This window comes from Sinocyclocheilus grahami, unplaced genomic scaffold, assembly GCF_001515645.1.
Source record: "Sinocyclocheilus grahami isolate Dianchi unplaced genomic scaffold, SAMN03320097.WGS_v1.1 scaffold692.1, whole genome shotgun sequence".
NCBI lineage: Eukaryota > Metazoa > Chordata > Actinopteri > Cypriniformes > Cyprinidae > Sinocyclocheilus > Sinocyclocheilus grahami.
This window is the reverse complement of record NW_015505871.1, coordinates 1,136,943-1,152,748: the sequence shown is the minus strand read 5'-3', so window position 1 is coordinate 1,152,748 and position 15,806 is coordinate 1,136,943. Positions and strand designations below refer to the sequence as shown.

General features: G+C 36.5%; 2 protein-coding genes across 2 annotated transcripts in view; one reads left to right on the top strand and one right to left on the bottom strand.

The window, feature by feature from the left end:
* The window catches only part of LOC107559577 (beta-klotho-like), a 12,306-nt gene extending 4,520 nt beyond the window's left edge, over window positions 1-7,786 (bottom strand). Inside the window, exons 1-3 of the mRNA XM_016243460.1 lie at window positions 7,091-7,786; window positions 5,093-5,606; window positions 768-1,033 (exon numbers count right to left, since the gene is read on the bottom strand). Of these exons, the coding sequence (XP_016098946.1) occupies window positions 768-1,033; window positions 5,093-5,606; window positions 7,091-7,786 (1,476 nt within the window). The remainder of the gene's footprint in view (window positions 1-767; window positions 1,034-5,092; window positions 5,607-7,090) is intronic.
* Window positions 7,787-11,983: 4,197 nt separating this feature from the next.
* tlr1 (toll-like receptor 1) lies at window positions 11,984-15,158 on the top strand. The gene is made up of 2 exons (XM_016243514.1): window positions 11,984-12,033; window positions 12,599-15,158. The coding sequence occupies exon 2, from the start codon at window positions 12,603-12,605 to the stop codon at window positions 14,994-14,996; it is 2,394 nt and encodes a 797-aa protein (XP_016099000.1). The 5' UTR covers window positions 11,984-12,033; window positions 12,599-12,602; the 3' UTR covers window positions 14,997-15,158.
* The last annotated feature ends 648 nt before the right edge of the window (window positions 15,159-15,806 follow it).

Here is a 15,806-nt window from a genome sequence, read left to right as displayed (position 1 = left end):
TATATATATATATATATATATATATTCATATTGGAATCAAAATTGATACAAATATAGATTTAAAGTTCTTAATACAATATTAATACATTTTATTTGATCAAAGTTAATGCTATTTACATAGCTATAAGATAAATTACAAATTATCATTACAGAAACAATGTTGATACAATAAATCTTAAAAAAATAACGTTCTCGATGCAACATATTAGACAATGCTAAAGGTTCACAAAATTATTTTCGTTTGGTTTGACCACTGTTCTGTTGAATAAAACAGAATGTGACTGGATCCATGACCCTGGAGCACAAAAGCAGTGTTAAGTCGCTGGGGGATATTTGTAGCAATAGCCAAAAATACATTGTATGGGTCACAATTATAGATTTTTCTTTTATGCCAAAAATCATTAGGATATTAAGTAAAGATCATGTTCCATGAAGATATTTTGTAAATCTCCTACCGTAAATATATCAAAACTTAATGTTTGATTAGTAATATGCATGGCTAAGAACTTCATTTGAACAACTTTAAAGATGATTTTCTCAATATTTAGATTTTTTTTTATTCCAGATTCCAGATTTTCAAATAGTTGCCAAATATGGTCCTATCCTAACAAACCATACATCAATGGAGAGCTTATTTATTCAGCTTTCAGATGATGTATAAATCTCAATTTCGAAAAATTGACCCTTATGACCCTTATTGTGCTCCAGGGTCTCAAAACTGCACAAAGTTTTCACTAACAGACAGAGTGTTTTTCCTCTTCCCTCACCTGTAATACTGACTCGGACACACCGAACTGGAAGTCACACGGGAATCGTCCCTCGATGCGTGGCGTGTTTTCAGCCGGGAAGCCGTTGTCTTTCACCAGCCGTCTATAGAAGTGAGCGCTGGTCTTCGGGACTCTGTGGCGCTCAGGTTTACTGAAGTCGATGTAGAATAAACCTGTCCGCATGCTGTAACCGTGATTCCACTCGAAGCCATCTAACAGACTCCAGGCCGTGTATCCGAACACACGCACTGCATCTACAGAAACGGCTGAGAGGACACAGACACAAAGACATGATGACGTTATGGACAAACTATCTTTCATATGCCATTTAATTCATTCAGCGTTTATCACTGTCACTTTCTTATAGTGCTGATTATGCATAATTTAGAGAAGTGCATCTATATTTTAATCATTAGTGTGTTATGGAGATGTATTGTGATTCATTTATGCATTTAGCAGACATTAAATTGTCATCCAATCACTCTCGGTGGACAAGAACACATACAACACAAAGAAGTCATTAATGAACAAATGATAATTAGTGATCTAGAATGAAGTGCAGTGAAATCATTCTTCTTCACCATAATTAAACATTTGTAAATTATAAATAAATAAATAAATGTATTACAGATACATTGAATTATAAAAATAAAACACATAATAAAATCTATTTATTAAAAATGAATGCATTAATAAATATGTATTCATTAAAATTAAAATCAATTAATGTTTCAAATAGTATCAAATAATAATTGTATTTATTATAAATAAACAACCAAATACATTTATATTCTTTATAAAAACTATTAATAAATAAATATGATTTATTCATTAAAAATAAATGTTTAGAAATTGACACTTGCTATATATTTATTAAAACCAAATGTATAAATTAATAAATAAATGTATGCATTTATTAATAAAATATATGAATACATAATATTTATTAATATATTGATATAAATACTTTTTATTTGTATATTTATTAAAATTAAATAAGTACATTTTATTTACTAAATACATTAATAAAAATAAATCAAATGTATGTATTTATCAAAAATACATATATAAATAAATAAATATCTATTCATTAATCATAAATGTAGAAATAAATATTTGTATTTATTTATTTTAAGTAAATTTACGTATTTATAAAAATAATAAATATTTATTCATTAAAACGACGTAACCACGCTAACTCTCACCCTCCCGGCTATCTGCTATGGTTTCAGTTATCATCTCTTGATGTTAACCGTGCTACTGATACTTTCTGCTCCACTCTTACGTCTTGTTTAGACACTGTCTGCCCCTTGTCTTCCAGGCCAGCTCGTACCACCTCTTCTGCCCCTTGGCTGTCTGATATTCTCCGCGAGTATCGTTCTAAGCTCAGAGCTGCAGAAAGAGTATGGTGCAAATAAAAAAATTCTACTGACCTTAATATGTATCAGTCACTTCTCTCTTCATTCTCTGCTAATGCCTCCACTGCTAAAAGAACATACTATCATAACAAAATCAACAATTCGCCTAACTCTCGCATGCTCTTTAAAACATTTTCCTCCCTCCTTTGTCCTCCTCCTCCCCCTCCTTCATCAACTCTAACAGCTGACGATCTTGTCATGTTCTTGATTAATAAAATTAAAATCATCAGTGCACATTTTTCCACACCACAATATGTCAAGCACATCTTATCAGCAAACACACACTCGCTCACATCATTCTCTTCACTCTCTGAGGCAGAAGTCTCCAAACTCATCCTTTCTAATCATCCTACTACTTGTCCACTTGATCCTGTTCCATTTCATCTCCTTCAAGCCATTTCTCCTGCCGTTGTACCTGCACTCACTCATTACACATCCCTTCACACTGGTGGTTTTCCCTCAACATTTAGACAGGCTCGTATAACCCCACTTCTTAAGAAACCCACCCATATCCCATCTCTTTTAGAGAACTGTAGAGCAGTTTCCCTTCTTCCTTTCATTGCAAAACCGTTGAACGAGCTGTGTTCAACCAAGACCCTGCCTTTCTCACACAGAACAACCTCCTGGACAGCAACCAGTCTGGTTTCAGAAGTGGACATTCGACCGAGACTGCCTTGCTCTCAGTTGTTGACACCCTAAGACTGGCAAGAGCGGCTTCCAAATCTTCTATACTTATCTTGCTGGATCTGTCCGCTGCTTTTGACACAGTTATCCATCAGATCCTCTTGTCAACCCTATTGGAAAATGGCATCTCAGGAACCGCACTCCAGTGGTTTGAGTCTTACCTCTCAGATAGGTCCTTCAAAGTATCCTGGAGAGGTGAGGTGTCCAAGTCACAACATCTAGCTTCTGGCGTGCCTCAGGGCTCTGTTCTTGGACCACTTCTCTTCTCTGTCTACATGGCATCACTAGGTTCTGTCATTCAGAATCATGGCTTTTCATATCACTGCTATGCTGATGACACTCAACTCTACTTCTCATTCCATCCTGATGATCTGACGATAGCTACTCGCATCTCAGCTTTTCTAACAGACATTTCTTGCTGAATGAAGGACCATCACCTTCAACTCAACCTTGCCAAAACAGAACTGCTTGTGGTTCCATCAAACCCATCGTTTCATCACACTACTGGGGTGCCTCAGGGCTCAGTTCTTGGACCACTTCTCTTCTCTGTCTACATGGCATCACTAGGTTCTGTCATTCAGAAACATGGCTTTTCATATCACTGCTATGCTGATGACACTTAACTCTACCTCTCATTCCATCCTGATGATCCGACGATCTGCTCGCATCTCAGCATGTCTAATAGACATTTCTTGTTGGATGAAGGACCATCACCTTCAACTCAACTTTTCCAAGACAGAACTGCTTGTGGTTCCATCAAACCCATCGTTTCATCACAATTTCACCATCCAGTTAGGCTCATCAACCATAACTCCTTCAAAAACAGCCAGAAACCTTGGAGTTATGATTGATGATCAGCTGACTTTCTCAGACCACATTGCTAAAACTGCCCGGTCCTGCAGATTTCCCGGCCCTTTCTTTCGGAACATGCTTCACAACTCCTTGTTCAAGCTCTTGTTCTGTCCAGGCTGGACTATTGCAATACTCTCTTGGCACGTCTTCCAGCCACTTCTATCAAACCTTTATAATTAATCCAGAACGTGGCAGCAAGATTAATTTTTAACGAGTCGAAAATAATGAAAACCACCACTGGCTCTGCACCCCTTTACCTAAATTCATTACTTCAGAGTTATGTGCCTCTAGAAGCTTGCGTTCTGCAAGTGAACAACGTTTTATTGTGCCATCTCAAAGAGGCACAAAATCACTTTTCACTGACTTTTTCATTAACTGTTCCCTCCTGGTGGAGTGACCTGCCCAACTCAATCCCAGCAGCTGAGTCCTTAGCCTTCTTCAAAAAACGACTAAAAACACATCTCTTCCATCTTTATTTGACCCTCTAACTCTAGCACTCTCTATTCTAATTATATTCTTTATAAAAATAAAAATAAACTTGCCCCTTTTAGACTTGCACTCTATTTATTTACTAACTGCTTGTTTTCTTTAAAAAAAAAAAACTAACACTTGCCAATCTTTTTGCATTCTATCTATTTGTTTTCTTTTTATTTATTATACAATTAACAGAAGCAAAAAAAAAGGCCTCTAAGACTAGCTAGCTTTATTTTTTTTCTATTTTATCTGTTTTCTTTTTATTTATTATATGATTAAAAAAAACTTGCTATGTGTACTGCATTAAGCTAACTGAGACTTGTTAATGCACTTGCTTATCATTGCTCTTTTGTTGATTTTGATTGCTTCTATTGTCCTCATTTGTAAGTCGCTTTGGATAAAAGCGTCTGCTAAATATCTAAATGTAAATGTAAAATATATTTATTCAGAAACAAATACATCATTTTTATTAATGTATTCACAAAAAATTTATACATATTGTTTATTTATAATAAATGCATTTTTTTATTTACAACAAACAAATAAAAACTTTTTTGCAAATACAAAATTAAATTTTTTATTAAAATTTCATTTGAGTTGCTTTTGTTGATTTTGATTGCTTCTATTGTCCTCATTTGTAAGTCGCTTTGGATAAAAACGTCTGCTAAATATCTAAATGTAAATGTAAAATATATTTATTCAGAAACAAATACATCATTTTTATTAATGTATTCACAAAAAATTAATACATATTGTTTATTTATAATAAATGCATTTTTTATTTACAACAAACAAATAAAAACTTTTTTGCAAATACAAAATTAAATTTTTTATTAAAATTTCATTTGAGTTGCATATCGACAGCAGGTGTGAACAGGGTTTAAAATGCACACACACCTTGCATGACTTGCATGATGAACCTCTTCATCAGATAAATGGCCACAGTGTCCTCGACTCCGACAGAAGCATCAGAGAACCATCCGCTCTCTGCCACCAGCACCTGCGGATCACCGTACGTCTGCTGGACCCAGACCAGAATGCTCCTCAGATCCAGCTTCACTGTCTGCCCGAATCGGGCCAATCCTTGGCCCACCCTCTGGGTCTCCCGCCCGAAGGCCAGAGAGAAGAAGTCTGCGGTGCCCTTCATCCAGAGCCGCTCCTGCACACTGAATTCTGGGATTACGCCGCGGTGCGAGGCCTTCAGCGACTCGGGGTAGTCTCCACTTCCATATATGGGCTCGGCGAACCAGCCAATCACAGCCTCCATGGCCTTCTGACAGAGCTCCAGATTGGTGGGCGTGGCCTGGGCGTGAAGAGGCTCCACCCAATGAGAGCCGAGCGTGATGGAGACTTTACCGTGCTGATGGGGTCTGAAGTGTTTGTCGTAAACATGCCACGCTTTCGCATGAGCCTGCGGAGACACCAGAGCAAACCCTCATCAGAACTGAAGCTGCTTCGACTATTGGACGGAGAAGCAGAGACGATCTTGTGGAGCAAAACGTTCTATTGGTCAGATCTGAGTAGAATCCCCCCCCGATTATATGTAGACTTCGACGTAATGCAGAAGAGTTCATGCCTTTATTAGGCTATTTATCACATTTGGTAGGTTCATTTTGAAGACCAAGTAAAAACAGAAGCATTGCTATTATTTTCTGTCTTGTTTTTTGAGACGACACAAGAAAAACCTTTTTTCTTGAGATTTTTGCCAATCACTTTTGCAAATCTCAAATATAACAGAACCCCTCCCCCAGAAAAAAAATGCATAGCCTCTGTGGGATTTAAATAATAATAATAAAAGTAAATTACAGTAAAATAAATGATACATTTAATTTATTAAATACTTGTATAAAAGTAACTGTGTTACACTGAATCATGTAATCAAAATTACGTTTAAGAATAAAAAATAAAAACAAATAAAACGTGCACAGTAGACACATTACTGCAGTGTTCTTAGACAATTTTAAATGCAATTAAAATTACTATTAAGAATTAAAACAAATATAATAAGTAATGAAAATAAGATTTATTTGTAAAATGTGACTATTGTCATTAAAGTCAATGCAAAAATAAATAAATAAAAATAATTAATCCTAATGGCTTTAAAAACAGACTAATTCTACTTTGTGTTCTTAATTATTTTATTATTATAAATCACCCTGTATGTAATAACTGTACCATTATTTATTAGGAAATTAAATACAAATCACTTAATGCAGAATAGTTCATGTCTTTATTAGGCTATTTATCACATTTTGTAGAGCAAGTATAAACAAATACAATTATATATATATATAATTTTATAGAAGCATTACTGTTATTGTTTGTCTTGTTTTTAAGATAAAACATGAATAACTGCTGTCTTGTTTTGTTTTAATTTTGCCAATAACTTTTATTAATGTCAACATTATCAGATAAAATAATAAACTACTGCATGGCCTCTGTGGTATTTAAATAAATAACAAAAGTAGTAAAAATACGAATTAAATAAATATAAATCAATAGAAAATAATATCAAAAATAGAAAACATAATTTATATTTATAAAAAATAACTTATACACTGCAATTTATAAATATAATAAAAATCACTATTAAACATTGTTTTGAAAACCCTCCTCAAAAATCTAATTAAAATAACAACAACAAAAAAAAAATGTAAAATGTGCTTAATTCATATGAAAATAATGTAAATTCAAAAATAAATGTCTTTAAACATATGCTTGAGCTTCATTATGTAAAAAAATAATCAGTTGATTTTGGTGCAAGAGGTATTTGAAACTGTAATTGTATTTTAATTTCTCTCACGGGCTCATGAATCCCTAAATATATCTCCCGACACAGTCTCGCATGCTGCACTCTTTTCACACCTGACCTTTGACCTCTGACCCCAGACTCACCCTGAGGAGGTTGTGTGCGGCGATGAAGGGGTCAGCGGGGTCTCCGGTCACTCCGGGAGCGTGAGCGCCGGTCCCATAGCCCTGGACGGCCAGGAGAAACGGGTTATGCATCGTAATCCAGTAGCGGACCTCGGCTCCAAACGTTTGGAAGCAAAATGCGGCGTAATCTGCGAAAACATCCGCCGTGGTTCGGTTGAGCCAGCCTCCAAAACGCTCCTGCAGGACCTGCGGAAAATCCCAGTGAAACAGAGTCACGACCGGCTCCACCTGAAGCTCCTTCAGCTTCCCGATCAAGCGGCGGTAATGCTGCACTCCGGCCGGGTTGGGATGTGCCTTCGCGTTTCCGTCCGGGAAAATCCGTGTCCAGGATAAAGAAAAAGCGTAGAAGTTCACACCTAGATACCGAACTGACTCCAGATCCTCCTCCCATTGGATGTAGCTATTGCTGGACGGATCCGTGTGACGAGTAAAGCAATCCCAAACAGACTCGCCTTTCCCATCCGCATCCCAGGACCCTTCGGTCGGGAACGCCGCGGTCCCAACGCCCCACAGAAACCCACTGGGAAACACACCGGTCTGCAGGAACGTCTCGTTCAGCGGCTGCAGCCACAGTTTAGATGCTTTTCCCTGGACTTTCTCAGACGTTCCCCATAAAATCAACACTAAAGAGACGCACACAGACCAGACACGAAACATTGTGAGCCACCTACAGGAGCACAAATCCACTCATCGTCCTCCGCTGGAAAACCAAAGCATTATTAATAAAAGAAAACCAGAAGCTCATAGAGAGAGAGAGAAAGAGAGAGACGCACATAAACACTGAAGATCTGAGAGTGCAGGAAGACGAAGATCTGATCAATGATTAACATGAACTCTGATCCTCTCATGACTTACAGCGTCTGAGAACGAGAGAGAGAGAGACTGAGAGAGAGAGAGAGAGAGAGAGAGTGTGAGTGAGAGAGAGAGAGAGAGAGCGAGAGAGAGAGAGACAGAGAGAGACTGAGACAGAGAGAGAGTGAGAGAGAGAGAGAGACTGATGATGGATGGAGAGAAAGAAAGCAAGGAAAGAAGCAGAGAGAATGAAGGATGTTTTATCTGGCAGATCAATGCAGTAAATTTAATTTGGCTTTTTTCTGAAACACGCTGATGGGTGTCTCTATGGGCGCTGTATGTAAACTGTCTTAGATCACACCTTTCTCTATTTAATTTATATATCAATATCCACAATATACAATATTCATCAGTCTAAATACGTGCATTACAATTAAATGTAATATTTAAAAATAAATAAAACATATATTTAATTTTAAAAAAAAGTGAATGTCCTCAAAACAGGCTTGGTTTTCTATAGGATGCTAAATATTATTTATCTAATAATAATAATAATAATAAACAAATCAACAAACAGAAACAAACTGACAATAAATATTTACAATAATATTTTCTCTGAATCATCCCTAACACTTTCTTATGAAAATATTTTTTTCAGTGCTAGAGTTATTTCATAGCATAAGGTCTTTAGGTCTTTTTTGTGTTACACACAATATTTACACGTGTTTTTCATAACCGGAAAAAAAAAACAGACTGACAATTATGCACTAAAAAAAAAGAAGAAGAATAAACAATAAAAAATACATATTTACCTTTATTTGTCTGTTTTCTCCACACGTCACGTCTAATATTTCATCTCAATCTCTTTATTGACACCGTTGTCTAGACAGAGTAAAGTAGTAAAATTAGTAAGTAGTAGGAAAATTGGAAGACATAATTTTGACAATACTGACAGAAATCATTCCAAACAACAAACATTAAGATAGCTTATTTATTTCACTCATTGTTTGAATTATGTTAGTTTAAAAATAATACAGTAAGTATAATAATATAAAATAATATATAAAAAATAATACAAATAAAATGATATAAAGAAAAATGTTATATCATTATTTTATTTATTTATTTATTATTTAAGATTCAAAGTTTAGGTCTGGGATTGTGAAAAGAAATATATATTTTTACATACAAAAAAATACATCTTTTTCGTTTAGTTTCGAACATTATATTTGAACATAAACAAATCCAAAACTCTTTTAACGTGATCATATAACGGAGAAAAAGGTGGAAATCTGGAAGTTTTAATAAAAATCATAATAAAAGATGTGATATAAAAGTGAATATGTTTAAAGAAACACCTAATAAAATAACTCTGTCTCTGCAGCACGTGCATCTGACCTCGCTTTCATGTTTAAGCTGTCATTTCTGAAGAACAGCTTCAATATCCCTCTAAAGACGTTACGCTGCTGTTTTATGTCTCGAACCTCCGACGTCAGGCCGGAAGAGCAGCAAACAACTGCAATGAAAACAGCAATAAACCTTTGCTTTGCATTCAGGGTTGAAGATCAAACTCAATTGAAGTCGATGACAGCTTCAGGACATGTGATTGTAGTTTTATAGCGGTGCGTGCGATTGTGTTTGGAGACATCATTTGGGAGCGTCTGATTAGATCAGAAGACTGTTCAAAGAGGATGCTGAACAAAAATCAGCTCAATCAGTGGAAAACAACACGTGTAACAGCAACACAAGAGACACAAACACCGAAAACCTGATTTTCTGTCTTCAAAGACAGCATCCTATCTGAAACACAACTTACCAAACAACTCGACTCACATCCAGCTAACAGAATATGTTCTAAAAACAGTTTGCTAGCATTAATATTTATGAAAACATTACTTCTGAATCTTCTCTAAATCGTCCAGCTTTTGTTTCTTGGTTATGTGAAAGTTACAGACAACATTAAGGGAACGTTACATTGTATCATTTTGCAAACGTGTTACTTTTGAATGTCCTCTGAACCATCTTAGATGAACGTCCATAGGCGATGTATAAATAATTTTTTTTTCTGCTAATGTTTAGAGAACGTTATTAAAGATCAGATCACTTCTATTAACATTACTGGAAGAATGTTTGTTCATAACTTTTTTAGAGAACTTTGCCAGAACGTTCAGACAACTGGACAGCTGTTTGCAATAGAGGTGGCATACTGTTAAACTTTAATAACTCTAATAACCATAAAAGCACAAATATCAGGTAAAATAGTTTAATTTGCCTAATTAATAACTGGGATTGCATTCACTGCACAGGATGCATACAACCCATATGCAAATGCAATATAAGTACATATATTAAATTTCCATATATGTACATTTTCCATATATGTAAAAGTATTTTTTACATACTGATAAAAAATGCATAGCCTGAATGCACTGTAAGTCTCTTTGGATAAAATCGTCTGCTAAATGCATACATTTTTTAAATATATTAAATATATTGTCATATGACGTAAAAACATATATACATATAAATTTCATATATTAACATGTATATCTATCTATCTATATCCATCTATATCTATCTATATATCTAAATATATATATATCTAGCCCATATAAAAATATGCATGTTTTGGTATGTGTAATACATTTTTAGACATAAATATCAAGTATATTCATCCTAAAACTAGTTGATATTAAATAAGTAACATCAACAACATCAACAAAAACTTAGATTTTGTTGTATATTTGTTGTTTTAATAAAGTTGCATATATAAATAATATATATATATATATATATATTGATATATGGTTGCTACATAAAAATCATAATTTAGATATTATTAACATATGTACAGACTATACAAATTTATGCGGATTTTATATATATATATTTATACTTGCATCATACATCCACATAATGTAATGGCCTTGTAGATAACATATATTGCAATATCAGTCTTGATAAAGGGCAATATATTTAATATATTATATTTTTATATGGGAATGCTGTTTTAATTTGCCCAAAACTAGTGGCCATCATTTCACATACTTACCTTCATCCCTCGCATCAGGAGCATGTCGTTGCCTGGTGCTTTAAAATACTTACAATTCTTTGATAAAAGACCTAAAGTTCAAATAAAATACTATGGTTGCTTAACCACACACATGCTTAATAGAGACAGCCTTCGATGGTGTTTGTAATGGTTAACAGCATTAACTGCGTCTGAGGTAAATAAAGCGCTTCATATTATAGTTCCTCACAGCAACGTTATCAGAAAAATACAGACTGTATGCTAAAGTTTGTTCAGAGATGGATATCTCTTATTAAAGATATCAAATAAAGTGATAAGCCAAAACTAGTGGCCATCATTTCACATACTTACCTTCATCCCTCGCATCAGGAGCATGTCGTTGCCTGGTGCTTTAAAATACTTACAATTCTTTGATAAAAGACCTAAAGTTCAAATAAAATACCATGGTTGCTTAACCACACACATGCTTAATAGAGACAGCCTTCGATGGTGTTTGTAATGGTTAACAGCATTAACTGCGTCTGAGGTCAATAGAGTGCTTCATATTATAGTTCCTCACAGCAACGTTATCAGAAAAATACAGACTGTACGCTAAAGTTTGTTCAGAGATGGATATCTCTTATTAAAGATATCAAATAAAGTGATAATCATGTTGAAAAGTGCAGCTGAAAGAGCAGCCAAATCATCTACTGGTCAAATATGGTACTGCGTATTCTGACAAAACAAGTCAAACATAGTTGCGCAATTATTAAGCAATGATTTATATGTTAAACATCCCATATAATACATTTATATGTATTTAAATATACAAACCAGAGGCGTTAGAGCCATGTAAGACAAAACTTCAAAACAAAAATAAAAAGTAGCACATGATGGAGAAACTTTCAGATACTTGCCTACAAAGTCAAAGCATTACTTCCATATGAGGCTCCATATCTGAGAGTAAATATATTGGTGGCTGTCAGTAAATGTAAAAGTTTGGAGAAGTGAAACAGCGGAAAAAGCAGAAGTTCAGCAACATCGTTTAAATGTGATCTACAGTTTCATAAGTCACATCTAAGTCAACATCCACAGCCGACGGGTAAGAGAAATAATATCTATCTATCTATCTATCTATCTATCTATCTATCTATCTATCTATCTATCTATCTATCTATCTATCTATCTATCTATCTATCTATCTATCTATCTGTCTATCTGTCTGTCTGTCTGTCTGTCTATCTGTCTGTCTATCTATCTATCATTCTGTTATTGTCTATACAATCTGATACCAATAGGTGCGTTTGGTAAAAAATCAGTTTGATCAGTTAAAAACAATACAGGTAACAGCAAAACAGAACATTTTAAAAGATTATTTACAAGCTAATTAAACAGGGGTTTTAAGTAACGTACCGTAAATTCAAATGCCAATATTACCACATTCATCATAATAACTTTCGCTTTGTAAAGTATTTTGCTTTACAGTAAAACTAATCCAAATGCACTATTTCCCAAATGCCTTCATTTGCATGTATTTATGCATTTAATTTAATTTGAGTAAATTTAAAATGCAACCACAATGCAAACTAATGCTAGAGACTTAAGTAAAAGAGAAAATGCGATTGACTTGCAACAGGAAATGAAATCAAGTGTTTTCTCTCCGTCAGAAAGATGAAGCTGTCAGGCTGGTGGCTACTGTCTGTTTATGTCACGTGTTTCCACCCGTCTCTCATTCTGGCCATAAAGCGGATCATAGTGAATTACTCATCTCAGAACCTGTCTTCAGTTCCCCCCGGCCTCAAACCGTCCACGGAGGACTTGGATCTGTCACTGAATCGCATCCAGACGCTGAGCGCCAAAGACTTTAGCACAACACCACGATTACACTTCCTCAATCTGTCCTGGAATATACTGGAGAACATAGACAGGGATGCATTTAACTCAACGCCGGCTTTGGAGATCTTGGATCTGTCGCACAACAAACTCCAGAACCTCTCGGACCAACCGTACCTGCTTAAAACGGGACGTCTACAGTTCGTAGACTTGTCATCCAACATGTTTTCCGTCATGGCACTAGGAAGGGAATTTTCCACCTTGAAACACCTGCAGTGGTTGGGCCTGAGTGCCAAATCAATCAGCAACCAAGACTTCACTTACATTGCCAATCTTACTCTGAAAACGCTCTTTATTAATGCAAACAGCCTACAGATGTATGAGGAGAACAGTCTTACAGAAGTACACTCCAAGAAAGCCATCATTGCATTGTCCAAGAGCGACCTTGATATTGCAATCGCTAAGGATGTTTTTGCAGCATTTAAAGAGGTTGAATTCACTTCGGTGGACAGCGGGATGAAGGTCATCCAGCAGATACACCGCAGAGGAATCCTACGCACCGTTAGCTTGGAAATCTCCAAAGTGGAAACCACATGGGAAGTTCTAACAAGCGGTGTAAACACAATATTTCAGTCTTCGATTCAACAGCTTTCTTTCTCAGACCTTACGATGACAAAAATGGAAGGCGGCACGCTGTTGTCCATGAGCCACATAATGGATTCCTTCTCTACAACTCGAGCATCCGTAACCGAATTCATCTTCAATCAAAAAGAGCTCTATGACTTCTTTATAAACATGCCCTCAAGAAACGTCAGTTTAACCCAAACGCCCATCATCTTCATGACCTGTCCTTGGACTGTTAGCCAGATCGAGGTGTTGGACTTGTCCGATTGTGCCCTTACAGAAAACGTCTTCTCGGTTGATCCGGATACTGAATGCAGGACACTTACAAACCTAGTAAAGTTGGTTCTGAGGGGCAACAACCTGAAACTCCTTAGACCTCTGACCTCAAGAATCCATCTCATGGAATCGCTTCAACACATCGACCTCAGTCAGAACACACTTACCTATTCAGAGGAACAAGGCAAGTGCGTCTGGCCACCCAAAGTTGTCCAACTGGATTTGTCTTCGAATGGGTTCGACCAGAGCGTCTTCAAGTGTTTGCCCGATTCCATACGGATCCTAAACCTTCGGAGTAACCGAGTGACCACAGTTCTTTCAGATCTTCGGGTTTTGGAGGACTTGAGGGTCCTTGACCTCATGGACAACCGTCTTCTAGACCTTCCCACCTGCCAAGCGTTCCCAAATCTGCAGAAGCTCTCGGTAAGATCCAACTCAATTCATTCGCCTTTACTGGGAGCCCTCGAGACTTGTCCGCATCTGGAAGATCTCGACTTGAGCCGTAACTCCTTCATCTGCACGTGTGCTTTGCGTGAATTCACCGCTCTCATCAAAGACCGAGCGACACGACCGAGAGGAGAAACTCTTGGTTTGACTCTCAGCCACTGGCCGGAAGGATACCGATGCAGTTATCCAGAATCCTGGAGCAACTCTTTACTAGAAGACTTCTACCTTCCTGAGATCTCCTGCAACGCCTGGATCCTGGCTATCACTATTCTGATCCCGACAATCACTCTGGTAGTCGCCATTAGCCTTATTTGCCATCGTTTGGACGTGCCGTGGTACCTCAAGATGATGTGGAAATGGACGCGCGCCAAGCATCACGCAATAACTTCCCAAAGGAAACCAGAAGACTTGGAGGGGTTGCTTTTCCATGCGTTCGTATCGTACAGCCAAAAGAATGCCGACTGGGTCAAATCTCAATTTCTTTCCAAGCTCGAAGGCGACTACGGCTTGCGAGTGTGTCACCACGAGCGTGACTTCATCCCGGGAAAGACGATCGTCCAGAACATCCTCCGAAGCATCGAGCAGAGCCGAAGGTGTGTCTTCGTGCTCTCTTCTCATTTCGTCCAGAGCGAGTGGTGCCACTACGAACTCTACTTTGCCAATCACCAGCGGGTGACGCGAGGGATGGACAGCATCATTCTCATTCTGCTCGAACCTCTGCCGTCGTATCTCATTCCCTCAAAGTACTACCAGCTCAAGTCTATGATGTCCAGACGCACCTACCTAGAGTGGCCACCGGAGGGAGCCAAGCAGAAACTCTTCTGGGCAAATCTCAGAGCCGCTCTGCAGGCCGACCTTCCCAGTCCGTCAGAGAGAGAAGAATAGTGATTAGAGGAATTTTACTAATAATTTCATTGAGAATGTCAAGTGGATATTTATTTAAAACAGTTGTTCTCAACCAGGGGGCCACGGCGAACTTCCACAGGGGCCTCAAGATAATTCAAGAAGTCAAAAATCAAGATGATTATCATTCACCCCCTCAACCTGGATATGAGGTTGTCTAATTTTAAAAGTGTGACTTTTAGACCTGGAATATGGAGTGATTTAATGGACTAAATGAAATAAACATATAATGGAATTATTAAATACATTATGGAATGTTGCAAAAATTAAATAAAAGTACAATGAAATGCAAGCATAAACAAAAAAACACTTTTCATTTTATTTATGCTTCCATTCCATTGTATGTTTATTTATTTTCTGCAACATTCCATAATGTTTTTAATAATTCCATTATATGTTTATTTAATTTATTCTGTTAAATCACTCCATACTGGAAAAGTCATGTAAGTTAACAAAATCTAAAAAAAAATGAATGAAATGCATTTTTATAAATCTTTCTGATTATATTCAGAAAATATTTTTCCAAGCTCTAAAACACATCAGTTTGGGAGTAAAAAGTATTTAAAAAAATCTTTATGCAGTGAACGTCTAAAAAAAGGCTTGCAAATTCATTGCTTAAAAAGACTGGGAACCTTGAAGAACATTCGAAAAGTTGAGAGTCAAAAAGGTTGAGAGCCGCTGATTTAAAGCTATTAATTACAAAGACTGACAAGTGCCAATCCATGAAATTAATAACCATAAATGAGACAAAAGACATTATAGAGGAAGGCCTAAGGATGACCACATGTGTGT

Bases quoted from the DNA above. Each gene is read 5' to 3' on its own strand.
- tlr1 (XM_016243514.1), top strand. From the start codon at position 12,603: ATGAAGCTGTCAGGCTGGTGGCTACTGTCTGTTTATGTCACGTGTTTC.